Consider the following 13,143-nt stretch of genomic DNA (forward strand, 5'->3'; position numbering starts at 1 on the left):
GGGGTGTTAAGCTTGGCTGGAAATTAAGCACCATGCAGCTCCTTGCTCAACCCTCCTTTTACCTCCCCCAGCACCAATGGAATGGGGAGGAGAATCAAAGTAAAACTTGTTAGCTGAGATAAAAACAGTTTAACAACCTAAAGCAAAATACAGTGATAATGGTAAATTATAATAATAAGACAAAAAACAAATTATGTGCAATGCCAAGTGCCAGACCCCTGATTCCTGAACCCAGATTGGCCATACTTCTGGGTAACTCCCCCCAGTTTACATCCTGGGCATGGTATTCTGGGGTGTGGAATATTCCTTTGCCAGTTCAGGGCACCTGTCCCAAACATGCTCCCTCTGAGTTTATTTTGCATACCTTTTCACTGGCAGAGCATGAGACAAGGAAAGGGAAGTCCTTGACTTTGGATAAGTACAACTTAGCAGAAAACCAAAATACCAGTGTTATACCTAAGTGTTATCAATACCATTCTTGTTCTGAAGCCAAAACACTGCACTCTATCAGCTACTGAGAAGAAATTAACTCTATCCTGGCTGAAACCAGGACATATGTTTAATTTGAAATGGCACTGAAATGTCTCCTTTGCAGAATCTTTTCAGTTATCCGTGCTTTCCTCTTTCACTTCAGTAGGAAAAAGTTCATTGAAGAATTATTTTTCTTTGAGAAACAATGCTCTGTTATCTCCAGTGCATGTTCCTTTTGCCAGTTTTGTTACTTAAGTGAAGTTAATACTTGTTTGTAAAATTTCCACATATTTTATTTAGGTTTGCTAAGTTAGTTTTGGTAATAGTCAAATGTTGATTAGCTGCCTGTAATATTCATCAGCAGTTCTCAGTTTTACATTTTTGATTGAAAAATTCTAAATCCTGTGTAAAGTGAGTTAGTGAGGTTTATGTTGAAACACACAGAAGATGACTTTTCATCTTGGGAAGCAAATGAGCAGATTTTTCTCTCCACCAGCTGCTTACAATTCTCACAATCGTTTTTGGGTCTTACCAGTTTCAATTCCACTCACATGCCATGTTCTTCCTCCAGTTACAGTTAATACCTACTTTGTGTGCTCAAGGCTCATAATTTTGTCATGTTTCTCAACTGAAATAAGAAAAATACTTAGTAAGAAAAATAATAAGAAGAATACTTGTAGATTTTCTTTCCTTGTCAACATTCAATCTTATAAACCTCCAATATATAGAATAAAGGACTCCTGGAACCCTGTCAGATCTCGTAAATCTTGGATTAGTCATGGGTAATTGTTGATGTGGTAGCATGGATAACAATAAGATTAGATTTCAAGTGTAGTTTGATTTTACTGTATATATTCATAGCAGCTGTGCAAAATACTAACTAGTGTGTTGCTGAAATACTTTATAGACTGGTACTACTGTATTAGGTGAAAACTCATTTGAGATAGAAATGATGTGGAAAAAGTAAAAGGAAGTTCACTGTCTGAAAACATAAAGAATCTCATAATATATGTAAAGATCTCACCATAGCTGCCTACATTCATAAACTTCAGGGAATTACTGTGCATTGGAAAAAAAATCCAAGAAAAAGAAAATTAAACAGTAGTTTTAAGCAGTAAATTATTATCATAATTGAGATAGGTTTGGTATGCCTAGCTAGAGATTACTGGAATTGTTTTCACCTATAAATAACAATGTTGAATCAAATAGTTTAATTAATCTAAAAAATATTTTCCTGTATTTATTCAGTTTAGATTTAAGTGATCAGAAATTCGTGATCTTGAGTAGGTCTAGAAGAACAAGCAGCTAATAATTGCAAAGTATTTTATGTGGCCTCACTGTGTCTGGCATTAAATGGTATTCTGTGTTAATCTGTCAGTAAAGTAAGATTGTGTATAGGAGTGATATTTACGTGCATTCTTTAGTGAAAGTTGGATCTAATAAATTACTACTGTTTGAAGGTAAATCAGCTCAACAAAATGTCTGTAAATGTGTTTAATTTTGGGAAAAGACTCAAAAGTAATTTTTTATGGTCTTGGTAGATAATTTTAGCTATTTGAAATTAAATTATTTGCAGAAATATGAACTAGCTGTATCTTCTAGTACATATGACTACTACATGCTAATATTTCCTATATACTATATAAACTTTAGCACTCACAATTGATATAAGAGCTAAAACCTACGGCTAATTTGCACAGTAGTCTGAAATGCAAATCCACAGGGTTTTTTTCCCAATTATAGTGTTGTAAATATTCAGTTTGTGGGTAGAAGTCACTTAAATGTTGCAGAGTACTATCTGAGATTCAGTGTTGGCTGACTTTTTACCTAATCTGTTTCACCTTTTAAGGTGTCAATACTGCTATTTCAGAAGCAGCAGCATGATCTGACTGTAGCCCCCGTCTTTTCAATAGAACATATTCTTTACCATATTTTCTATTTTTGCACAAAGTGTGAGAGAAATTGAGTACATTTCCTGTGCAAACTCTGAGGCATGTGATATGTTACTTTATTTCTGAGCAGGGGAATAAAGTTTTCAGTGCTGTGGCAAATATTGAAGAGAGACATGACCATTCTTTCATTTACAGATTTGTTTTGTTCAAGTAGCCTCACTGACTTAATTTTAAAAAGGTTTGTTAGGACTGACATTAAAAAAGTCTGAAGATGCATGCAGAATTAATTTTTCCTATTATAAGGGTAGTTAAGAATTCATACCCGTATATGACAAAAAACGACCAAAACTAATCCAAATAGCTGATTTCTTCTTTCTCAGCATGGAGATCATAACCTGATCTGTTTTTCTTCTCTGTTGCAGAGAGTGTTCCTAGCAGATGGACAGTTAGGCTGTGGAGGTGGAGGGGTGTGGAGTATAGTAGGAGGGGGAGATGTGCCTGTTTTGTTTTTTCTTTTCTATGTATTCATATAGTAGAAAGAGAACATATAGACATAAAGATTTGTTTTGCCCTCATGGTATTTACATCAGGACAGTTTTTTGTCTTGAGACAGGATTGCTAAACCAAGTATAAAAGCTTTAGTTTATATTGAAGAAAAAGTGCTCCTTTACTCTCTTAAAGACAAAATATGCTATTAGGCTTCAATTTGCTGAATATCAAAGCTAATTGTTGGTCTCTTCCTACAGCAAAGTAGCTAAGCATTGACCCTGGTACAATTAATGAATCTATTATTTAAAACCAAATTGGATCTCTATATTTTATTAGACCTATTCTATTAAACTTGTAACAGACAAATTTACAGTACTGGTTCCTATATGTATCAAGCTTATTGAATATTTATTTGTTGAGGTGGCTGATTTGGAACTCTCCAGGATATTTTTTTCATATTATGTAAGAATTTATTGTTGCTTCAGGCATATCAGAGGTGAGAAATTACTGACTTCTTTCCCTCTCACCACCTCCTATTGCTCATTTATGGACTTTCTTCCTTTCCCGTAAGTTTTTGTAAACACCTGACATTTCAAAGCTTAAGGATACCTTTTACCCCTTTTCTTAATTTTAAATATCCCTTGGATTGATGTTATAAAATGTTGTATGTTCATGTGTTTCAGAGTTACAATGTATATTTTGCTCTATTTTTATTTAGTCCTGGGCACACATGCATTGAAATAATTGTTTATTGATGAATGTTTTTATATAAATTTGGTAGATAATTTTATAACTACAGATTTCTTTCAAATAATTACATTGATGCATTAAAATGTGTGTTGTCTGTAACTGCAGGTTGATGCAATTGAGACTGAACCAAAGAGCTTTATCTTTATGAGTGAAGATGCATTAGTAAATCCTGACAAGCTGTTGGTCTTAATTCATGGTAATGGTGTTGTCAGAGCTGGTCAGTGGGCTAGGAGACTCATAATTAATGAAGATCTGGACAGTGGGACACAGATACCATACATAAAGAGAGCTATTGAGGTAAGTGAAAGTTCAGGGATGTAAGGTGTGTTCTGTGGATGTGCATGTGTGTGCCTGAGCATGAAGAACTGTGTGAACCTGTGACGTTTTAAATTTTTTTATCAGTCAGTATTCGATGTTACTGTGTGATCATTGTCTTTTTGATGGGAATATTTTTGTTTTGTTGGATCTTTCTTCTAGAGGAACCAAGTTCCTGTCTTGCAGTAAAATAAAATTTAGTTGCATGTCATTTTGTGTTGGGACCGCCATGTAGTTTAATATGGCCGATACTATGGCAAGAGCCCTTAGCAGTTGATGTGGTGCAGCAGAAGACACTACAGAAATTTGTTACAATTTGGATTGTTTTCTTTTATATTTCATTTAATTTGTACATACTATTGCACAATGACTGCTGTAATCTAATGGTAACATGAGCTTTCATGATAACAAGCAGTTCTTTTTATTGAATTTATTAAAGGCACAGTCTTTTTCAGATTTGTACTTAATACTGATTCATTCTGATTTACTTATCAATATTTGACAATAGAAGACATTCACATTTTCTTGATACTGTTTTGTTATATCTATTAGAGAGATAGTGGACAATTTGTGTTATGTTTTTGTCATTGGAGCATTGCAGGAGTAATTCATCATATGCACCCTGCTGCCTAAAGGAAACGTCCTGTAGTAAACATTTGAAGAGCTTTTTTTAAGACTCATTGTTTCTATTATATTTGCCAAGTTAAGCTAATGTTCTACTGTAAACATCAGTGTTGTCATTATCACTGTTACATATTTTGCTAGGTGATTAATTTTTGCAGTTGATGGGTAATTTTTGCAGCTGTCTTTAAAATATTCAGGATAAAAAATGGTACTTTTCTCAATAAAGCGAAGAAAGGAAACATACAAAAACATTAGGCCATTAAGTTATTTTTTGTTTGTTTTACTCACTATCAAAGCACCAGACTACACTTCGTGAGAAAAAGAAATCTAGCCTGTGAAAGTGAGGCTTATCTTTTCCTAACGTAAAGTTTTTTATTCACTTTAAATCAAGGTTCAGTTTTAGACAGAATAAAAAGTACCTCAGGATTACTGAGTGCTGTACAGATGTATGGGACTTCAAGTACTGGTTCCAAAACATTTTCCAAGAAACCCAAATACTGTAGCTACTTCAATTTTTGTGCATGCTTTTGTACGTGCTTACATGCTTGCATTTTTGTTCTGTCCTAGGGATGCTGCTGTCTAGAGTAACATGACAGACTGAGTATTTCAAACTGAGATACTAACCCTAATTTTACAGATCATTTTTAAGGGTTATTTCTAGTTGAGGAAAATTACATTTCTTTTGTTGGTTTGTTATTTTTATTTATTTTGTGCAGTGATTTGTGCCAGTATGACAGAGATCAAAACTCTGTTTTCTCAAATGGCTGTTATACTTAAAACCAGATTACTTATCTCTGAATTTCGAATGCTTCTTTAAAAAACAATACAGGAAAAAATCCCAATTGTTGAATGAGAAAGTGTTTTTACCAAAATGTAATCATTAAATAACATTAGTACAGCAAACTTTATGTTCTAATCTTTGAGCTTTTCCTTAATATGGTTTTTAAATTCGTAGTTCTCTTTAGTTCAGTAATTCCATCTACTGTAAAACCTACTGTCTCTTTTTGTGCATCTTAAAATTCTGGTAAGTGTACTACATGTTTAGGACACATACTATTTACAGTGATTTTTTTTGCATGCAAAATGAAGAATAGATTGTATTCAGTTGTGTTAAATCAAATTCATTAATCTCATTAAATGTGTTGCTATTTTTTTGTATCCTGTAATCCCTGTAGTGGGAATTGGTTGGGTATCTGGTTAGATAAGGCAATATTTTATGGAAGTTGGACTGCAGTGAAAATATTTAGAATAATTCGGTTATGACTAAAAAGAGAATGTATAAAGGTACATGCTGATACCATGTCAGCGTCAGGCACAGATCATATAAATTACATTTCTAAATGCAGGAAGTTATGGTAGACTGAGTGTAATGACTCCATATAATACAAATAATGGTAAAAATTGCATCCTTTTCTGGTGTTCAGTCGTCTAGTTGATTTAGTCACTTATGTCACTTATGAAATGAAAATAACTAGCCTAGATGATATATAGCCTGAATGAAAATTGTGCTAGTCCCTCATGCAACATTATTTGAAGTAGGGAATTTTTTTCCTAGATGTTTCTGTGTTTCTTCTAAGGAGAGGTCTCATTCTTGAATGAAACCAGCAGACCTTATCAAAGCATCAGTGCTGATGACAAGAGAACATGGATTTTTTTTTTTCTAATAGACTTACGTGAATTTGAAGTGGATAATGATATGTGGGATTTGAAAATTCCCATGATCTAATGTGACTTAGCAACACATGCAGGCATTGCAGTCAGTTTAATAAGACATTTGCTGACTATAGGTTCTAATAAAAAAAATTAAAATTAAGGATTACAGAAGTAGTGCTTGGATGTCCTGTATGCAGGAACAATTCAGAAAAGAAAAAGCCCACACAAGCAAAAAAACACCCTCTAAGTAGGCCAAACCCCACAGTTTTACTGCTCTTCTCTGTGCTTCTCATCTCAGTTCAATTCTTGGAAAAACTGAAAACAGGGGTGCAGCAGTTGGGGTTATCAGTGAGCAATGGAATGAGCAGGATGAACTGATACTTCTAAAAAAGAAGTTAAGAGAAGAGTAGAAACTGTTTCTCTCTGATGCAACACTTTAGAGGAAAAAAGTATTAAGAAACCCCACCTTTCAAGCATGTGTGGAACAAGGGAGCAATGTACGGACTTAAAATTTTGTATTTTAAAATTCTAGTATTTTGGGGTTTCTGCATATTGCACAGAAGAGATTTGAAGAGAAAATCCTGTTGAGAATTCAAGTAGCTAGAAATATATTTTTCTTTTCATCTGTGCAATTCCTATAGGTAATGCTTCTCATTCCATGTTTTATATATACCCCTATTGTTTAGATTCCGTCTTTTGAGTAAGAGATATTGTCACTAGTTGACAAGGGTTTATATGAAAAGATAACATTATTTTGTTAATTTGAAAATTGAAACTTGGTAGTGTAAAAGAAATGTTGAAATGTGAACGAATATAAGGAGAACAAATAAGCAACTAGTTAGGGAACAGATTGTCAGAAAAGAAGGAGGGAGAAAATTGTACGCAATGTGAAAAACACATGTAAATACATTAAAATGTGGTAGGACAAAAACCTATTTTAGAAAAACAAGTATGAAAAAGAAAAATATGCTAGTAAGGCACTAAGAATCTAACAAAAGCTAAATTAAAACAAATACTAGAAAATATATTTAAAACAAAATAAACTGGCAATGTCCTGTAAATACAGTACAAAAATAGTGCATAGATTTGCTATTTTGTTAAAATAGAAATTTTCTACCGAAGGTTTCTCTAGTGGGAAACACTGATTTTTTACAGAAGCAGTTATCTGGTGCATGAGAAACTGAAGTTCAAGTCTCTCCCCTGGGAATGAGTGACTATTCCATTTATAATGAGAATTCTGCTCTGAAGATACTCCACTTTTTATAAAAAAGTAAATGTAAATTATATAAATAAATAAATGCAGATTAAAAGAGTAAACTTCATCTGTCTCTAATATATTTGGCCTAAATGGCTCATCTGGGTTTGTACAGTGATGGTCTTCTCAGATCAGTTATTGTTTAATCATTAAACATTCAATAACTGAAATAGTGCCAGAAAAGGTGATGAAAGACAGAGGCAAATTCTTCAATTTAGTGATGTGGTCATATACTTGGCATGCCAAGAATTAAACATTTTGTGGTCCTGGTTTCATAACGGTTGTTGAGGAGCCCCTTGTTCACTTAGTTGGAGAAGGAGAGACTGGAGTTGTACTTAAGAGACGAAATTTGTTCACTGGGGAAACAAACTCAGCTTGCCTTGGTTGGACATCGTGAAGAGTTTGGGAGTACTGCTTTGATATCTCTCCTGTAGGGAATAAAGAGGATATCAGCTTACTGCATAAGTACAGGGATACACGGTGTGTTTTCTGAGTCTTTGGAAATTCAATACATTTGTTACCTAAGATAGCTGTGGTCCCAGGGATGGTAACAAAATTCTAATAGTAACAAACAACTGTCACTTATTTATTGAAGAAAAATTAAAAACTATTAAAGTATTGTTGCCTTATTTAAAATTCAGATATTAAGATATCTTAGATACTTGTATTATTATTTAAAGAAGAATTGATACTTGACATCTTGCTGGAAAATACGTTCTTCAAAGAACCTGGACAAGTTTTTAGAAGAAATAGAGCAGCACCTAAAAATCAGACTTTACATAAACAAGCAAAAAGCCAAAGCTTTGCATGAGATGGGTATTAGCTGTGGAAATGTTTCCTTAATGATGGGTAAAACATGATTTTCAGTTTCAGTTGTCTGTTGTGTTTATCTTGCTCATCATTTTTGTACAATCTCTGCTCTCTTTGGTCAAAATATTGTCATTCATTTGTACAAAACTGTCAGGTTGGCAATATTTACTAAGAATTGGTGAGGGTTATTACTTTTGTCAGGATGCAGTAATACGTCATTAGTTTGGTAAGACAGTTGAATGGAACAACAAAATCATTCAGTGCAACAGCAGTAAATTTTCCCACTATAAATTTTATGTGATTTAATAGTCTTAGTGGTTTGTAACTAGTATGATAACACACACTCTTTTTTATTTTATTTTTCCACTTCATAAAAATCAGTCAGTTTCAATAGTGGATATTTACATATTGTTGCCCAGAAATTATGCTGAGTTTAAATTACACTAACAAAAATTACTGCTAAAAAATTTACATCTGACTTTTAAGTATAGAATATGTTGTCAGACAAACATACTTTTTGGTGTGTACAAGTTTAGCATAGTTTATACAAGTTTAGCATAGTATCAATAATATGATCAAGTGACACTTTCTGGGAAAAAAAAACAGCTGACATTTCACTGCAGTTAGTTCTGCCACAGAATACTAATATTCATGTGCCTTTTAAGTCTTCTGTGTGTATTGTTGCAGAAGGATGTTAAAATACCTGATTTATTTATTAATGGTCAGTCACAGTGCCAGAGCAATCACAATCTTATTTGGGTTTTCTACTATATTACTGAATCGTTGACTTTTGCTAAAATGGGCAATAATTTGCTATACTGTTTTATTTCAAATGCTACTTTTCTGACTGTGGTATAGTTACTTGACTTATTCATTCTGTTAAACCACAGAACTAGTGTGGCTTGTAAAGTCCTTTTTAGCAGAGAAAACCTGTGTTTAGAACTCCCACATTTGTGGTGATTATACTAAGAAAACTTAAAAGTTTTTGGATGATCTTTTGAGATCTCTCTAAAAACATAAACCCAAGTCACAATGTATTACTAAATAATGAGTCACATCTAATTGGTTTTAAATCCACCATACTCTGGAAAGAAAATTTGAAAATCAGTATATTTAATTACTTCAAAAACATTTGTTGAGGGATTAATAATCTCTCAAATTCTAATCACCAAGCAGATAGAAGGAAAATTTGCACAGTTGAAAGCAATATTAATTGATCACAAAATACATAGTAATACATGATAAGCTGTAAAGGAATTAAAATGTTAAGCCATAAATTCAGGAAAAGGTTAAAAGCTTAGACTAATACTGAGCTGACAGGGTATATAAACCCACACCAGCCCCCATGCCAACAGAGGAAAACAATGAGATGACAGCTCTACTGTTTGGAGAGGGGTTGCTAACGACAGCTTATTCCTTTATGATTTCAACTCTTGACAGAAGACAGGTCTGCTTGTTGCATTGTGGCAGATGTATCATTACCTTCTGGCCCTGTCATGACTGAACTGAAAAAAAAGCCCCACACTTACAATTCTAAAAGTCTCTTTGGAATTTAGTGCATCCTTTCCCAGATACATTTGCCATTGTTGTATTAATTGTGTATATTACATTCTTACCATTCTCCAGGCTACATAATTTGATAATGTAGAGATATTTAGAGATTGCTTTGTCTTATTTTATTCTGCTGGTTGTTGTGTTTTAGACTCCAGTAGCACCTTGTGTTATTTTACTTTGTCATTGACCTAAGAAAATCACTGTTCAAGATAAGAATACTTGGGTAAATGTGGCTTGAAAATATTTTTTTCTCTAGTCAAACTATTTCAGCCATTTTTTAATTGGGTAAGTAATAGGTTAAGGACACACAGTGAACATTTAAAATAGTCACCGTCATTTTAAGGAAAATGTTTAATATGAGTTTAAATTGCCTTTTTTATAATATGCATATTAGGATTCTTCCTTTCCCCACCATGACCCTTCCCCCCCATTCAACTTGTTGGATACCCAACAGTGACTCTAGGGACTTAAAAAAGAGTAAGAAGGGGTGTGGATTTTTGAAAGTATGTCAAAAGCCTTGGGGTTTGGGTATGATCAGAATTTCAATAGAGGTTGAGATGAGTTTAAATGCATAGAAGGGGAACATAAAAATCTTGTTTAATTTCTGTCATGTTGTTCTTTTTTTAGTCACTCTGATGTCTTTTTCAAATCTGCTTTTCTCTCAGGCTTTGTGGTACTATATTCAAGATCTGGGCTTTTTCCTCTTTGTATTTCGTTTTAACTGCTGATCCCTTTTCTGTGGTGCTTCTGCCTTTAATATCAGCTGAAGCGGTCTGAATTGCTGAATCAAAGCCATTTTGGGAGAGAGACAGTGTTTAAGATTGTGCAGGGTGAGATTCTCTGGGTAGAAGGTAACACTTCCTGCAGTTATAATCAATGCACTTGACACTTTCAAAGGCAGGAGAAGCCATGACTTGCTCATGGGGTTAAACTTTTTAAATAACTTCCCTTGGGAAAAATGCCATCAATAAAATGGAATAATTAGTTGAAGATTCTTGAGTAGCCTAGGTTTGAAAAGAAAATATTAGAGATAGGTCACGTTTGCACGTCTACTGTATTTTCCTTCCTGTTTGTTTTTCAAACTATGAACTTTTGTGTGCAGTATTACAGACTCAATCTGCTTCAAAAGTAATGTGATTTACTTAAAACAGTGCATTAATTTTTTAGTCTTATTGTCTATATAGTCTAATAACTGTAAGAATTGAGATTAAATTCTATATAAAAATACAACTTCAGATTTGTTAACTTTCTCGTTTCCTACACACACATTTATTTGAGTCATTTTAGTTAACAAAACATTTGCAACTGTGAACCTTAATAAATAAGTTTACATTGTAATATGCATTCAGTAATTTTAAAATGTAGGTCTAAATAGCATTATATGGACATTCTATATTAAAAAGATGAAGAGGTTTACACTGAAATTTAGCTCACTTTGCAATAATTGTGTTTGATAATTTCAGATTTTAGGAGGAATTTATTGAGTTTGTAATGATACTTTTTCATATCATAATTTTTATTGAAGCAGCTATTTTGAAATGCAAAGCCTGACTAAAAATGGTGCTTTCATACATGGTATAGAATATGCCTACTGTACAAAATGTCAATGAATAACATATAAATGGCTTTGGAATAAAAGGTTCTTACCATTCATTAATGATTTGCTTATTTGAACTTGTTATTTTTCGTAAGGGAAGTAAAATCACTCTGCAACAGTAACCAAACAAGGCTTTAGCAAGTACATAACCAATGTTTTTGAGAAGTACAACATTGTATTTTCTAATAAATTGCGTTGGAATGAGATCAGAATAGGTTTTTTGGTAGAGATTATTCTGCATACAGATTTGTCACAACACATTATCAACAAAGTATAGACTAGTCTCAAGTCCAGCAAGGTGAGAGTATTTCTGTGTGGTTTTGGGGATATGCTTGTGGCAAGCTGGCTGTGGAACTTACTAATTGCTCTTACTAATTTTGACTTATTAATTGCTCTGTAATTAGAGTGGGGCTTTTTCTGTTTCTTTGCAGATTTTCAATTTATTTTTTCTTTTAAATTCATGATGTGTGTGTCATTTGGAAGATCAGTGAGTAAATACATACTAGTGTGATTGTACTTGGAAATGCAGAAATTATTTGGGGTTGTAATTGCGTAGTTGTAATCCAGTGTTGTTTTTATTTAGAGAATTTGGGTCTGTGGAAGTGTCATAGCTTCATGGTTATTTATATCTGAGTACAGTACATAAAAGTAACATCTAGTTTTAGCTGATTTGCTGAAGCAGATGTATCCCTCATTTCAATGTGGGATCATCCAGTAAAGCTGTGGTGGGGCAGTCAGTGCTTTCACAGAGCGGTACAATTTTAGATGAAAACTTTGCTGGGCATTACTTTCAGGTAATGTAATACACTATGCAAGTGTGCTTATCTGACAGTGGAATAGAGATTTTCAAATACCTTTCATATGATTTTTTTGGCAACATTTTCTGTTCAGGTGATCTTGTCAATGATAGTGCGAATATTGATATTTGAAAGTGTCAGCATGATAAACCAAATCATAGAATCACTAAGGTTGAAGAAGACTTCTAAAATTATTGAGTCCAACTGTTTATCCAGCACTGTCAAGTCTGCCATATTCCTACGTGCCACATCTACGCATCTTACAAAGGTCTTCACGAGTGATGACACCACCACTCTCCTCTACAGCCTGTGCCAGGGGTTGGCAACCCTTTCTGTGAATAAATTTTTTGCTATATCCAATCTAAACTCTTCCTGGCATACCTTGAGGCCATATCCTCTCATCTGATCATTTATTACCTGGAACAAGAGACCAGCCCCCACTTGGCTACACCCTACTTTCAGGAAATTGTACAGATTGACAAGGTCTCCCCTGAACCTCCTTTTCTCCAGGCTAAACACCCCAGCTTCCTCAGCTGCTCCTCTCGTACTCCAGATCCTTCTGTAGCTCTGTTGGCCTTGTCTGGACATGCTCCAACATTGTTTGAAGCATTAATTTTAAGAGGAATGCTCTTTACTTATTAAGATTCCTCTTCTGTAATATGGGGTGACCTATTAATTGTTCATTGGTCTAGTCTTAAGTGATTAGCTTCATTTTACTTTTTGAAAAAACATCAGTAGCCAGCACTTTTGTTCTCATTCAGGAGAATGTTAGTACAGGAATCAAAAATACGATTGCGATTTTGAAATATTTTTTAAAGAAGTCAACTCACTATCATTTAAAAATACTTAATACGTATTTAAAAATATTAAAATTGTCTTTTGACTTATTATATCTACACATGGCTAAACTGTCACCTAGACAATCTTAATGTATTA

At 33.7% G+C, this 13,143-nt stretch overlaps 1 protein-coding gene across 20 annotated transcripts in view; it reads left to right on the forward strand.

Moving 5' to 3' along the window:
• The window catches only part of ARB2A (ARB2 cotranscriptional regulator A), a 262,861-nt gene that overhangs the window by 57,913 nt on the left and 191,805 nt on the right, over positions 1-13,143 (forward strand). For 17 of the 20 annotated variants that reach the window (XR_014951703.1, XM_085568073.1, XM_031507503.3 and 14 more), the window contains one exon: positions 3,708-3,899. The exons of the other annotated variants lie outside the window; for them this stretch is intronic. Coding sequence is in view for 16 of the 17 variants with exons in the window: in XM_085568073.1 (XP_085424199.1) it covers positions 3,708-3,899 (192 nt within the window). In the remaining variant the exon portion in view is untranslated. The remainder of the gene's footprint in view (positions 1-3,707; positions 3,900-13,143) is intronic. 20 annotated transcript variants of the gene reach the window in all.

The sequence above is a fragment of the Lonchura striata genome, chromosome Z (assembly GCF_050655825.1).
Source record: "Lonchura striata isolate lonStrDom1 chromosome Z, ASM5065582v1, whole genome shotgun sequence".
Lineage (NCBI taxonomy): Eukaryota > Metazoa > Chordata > Aves > Passeriformes > Estrildidae > Lonchura > Lonchura striata.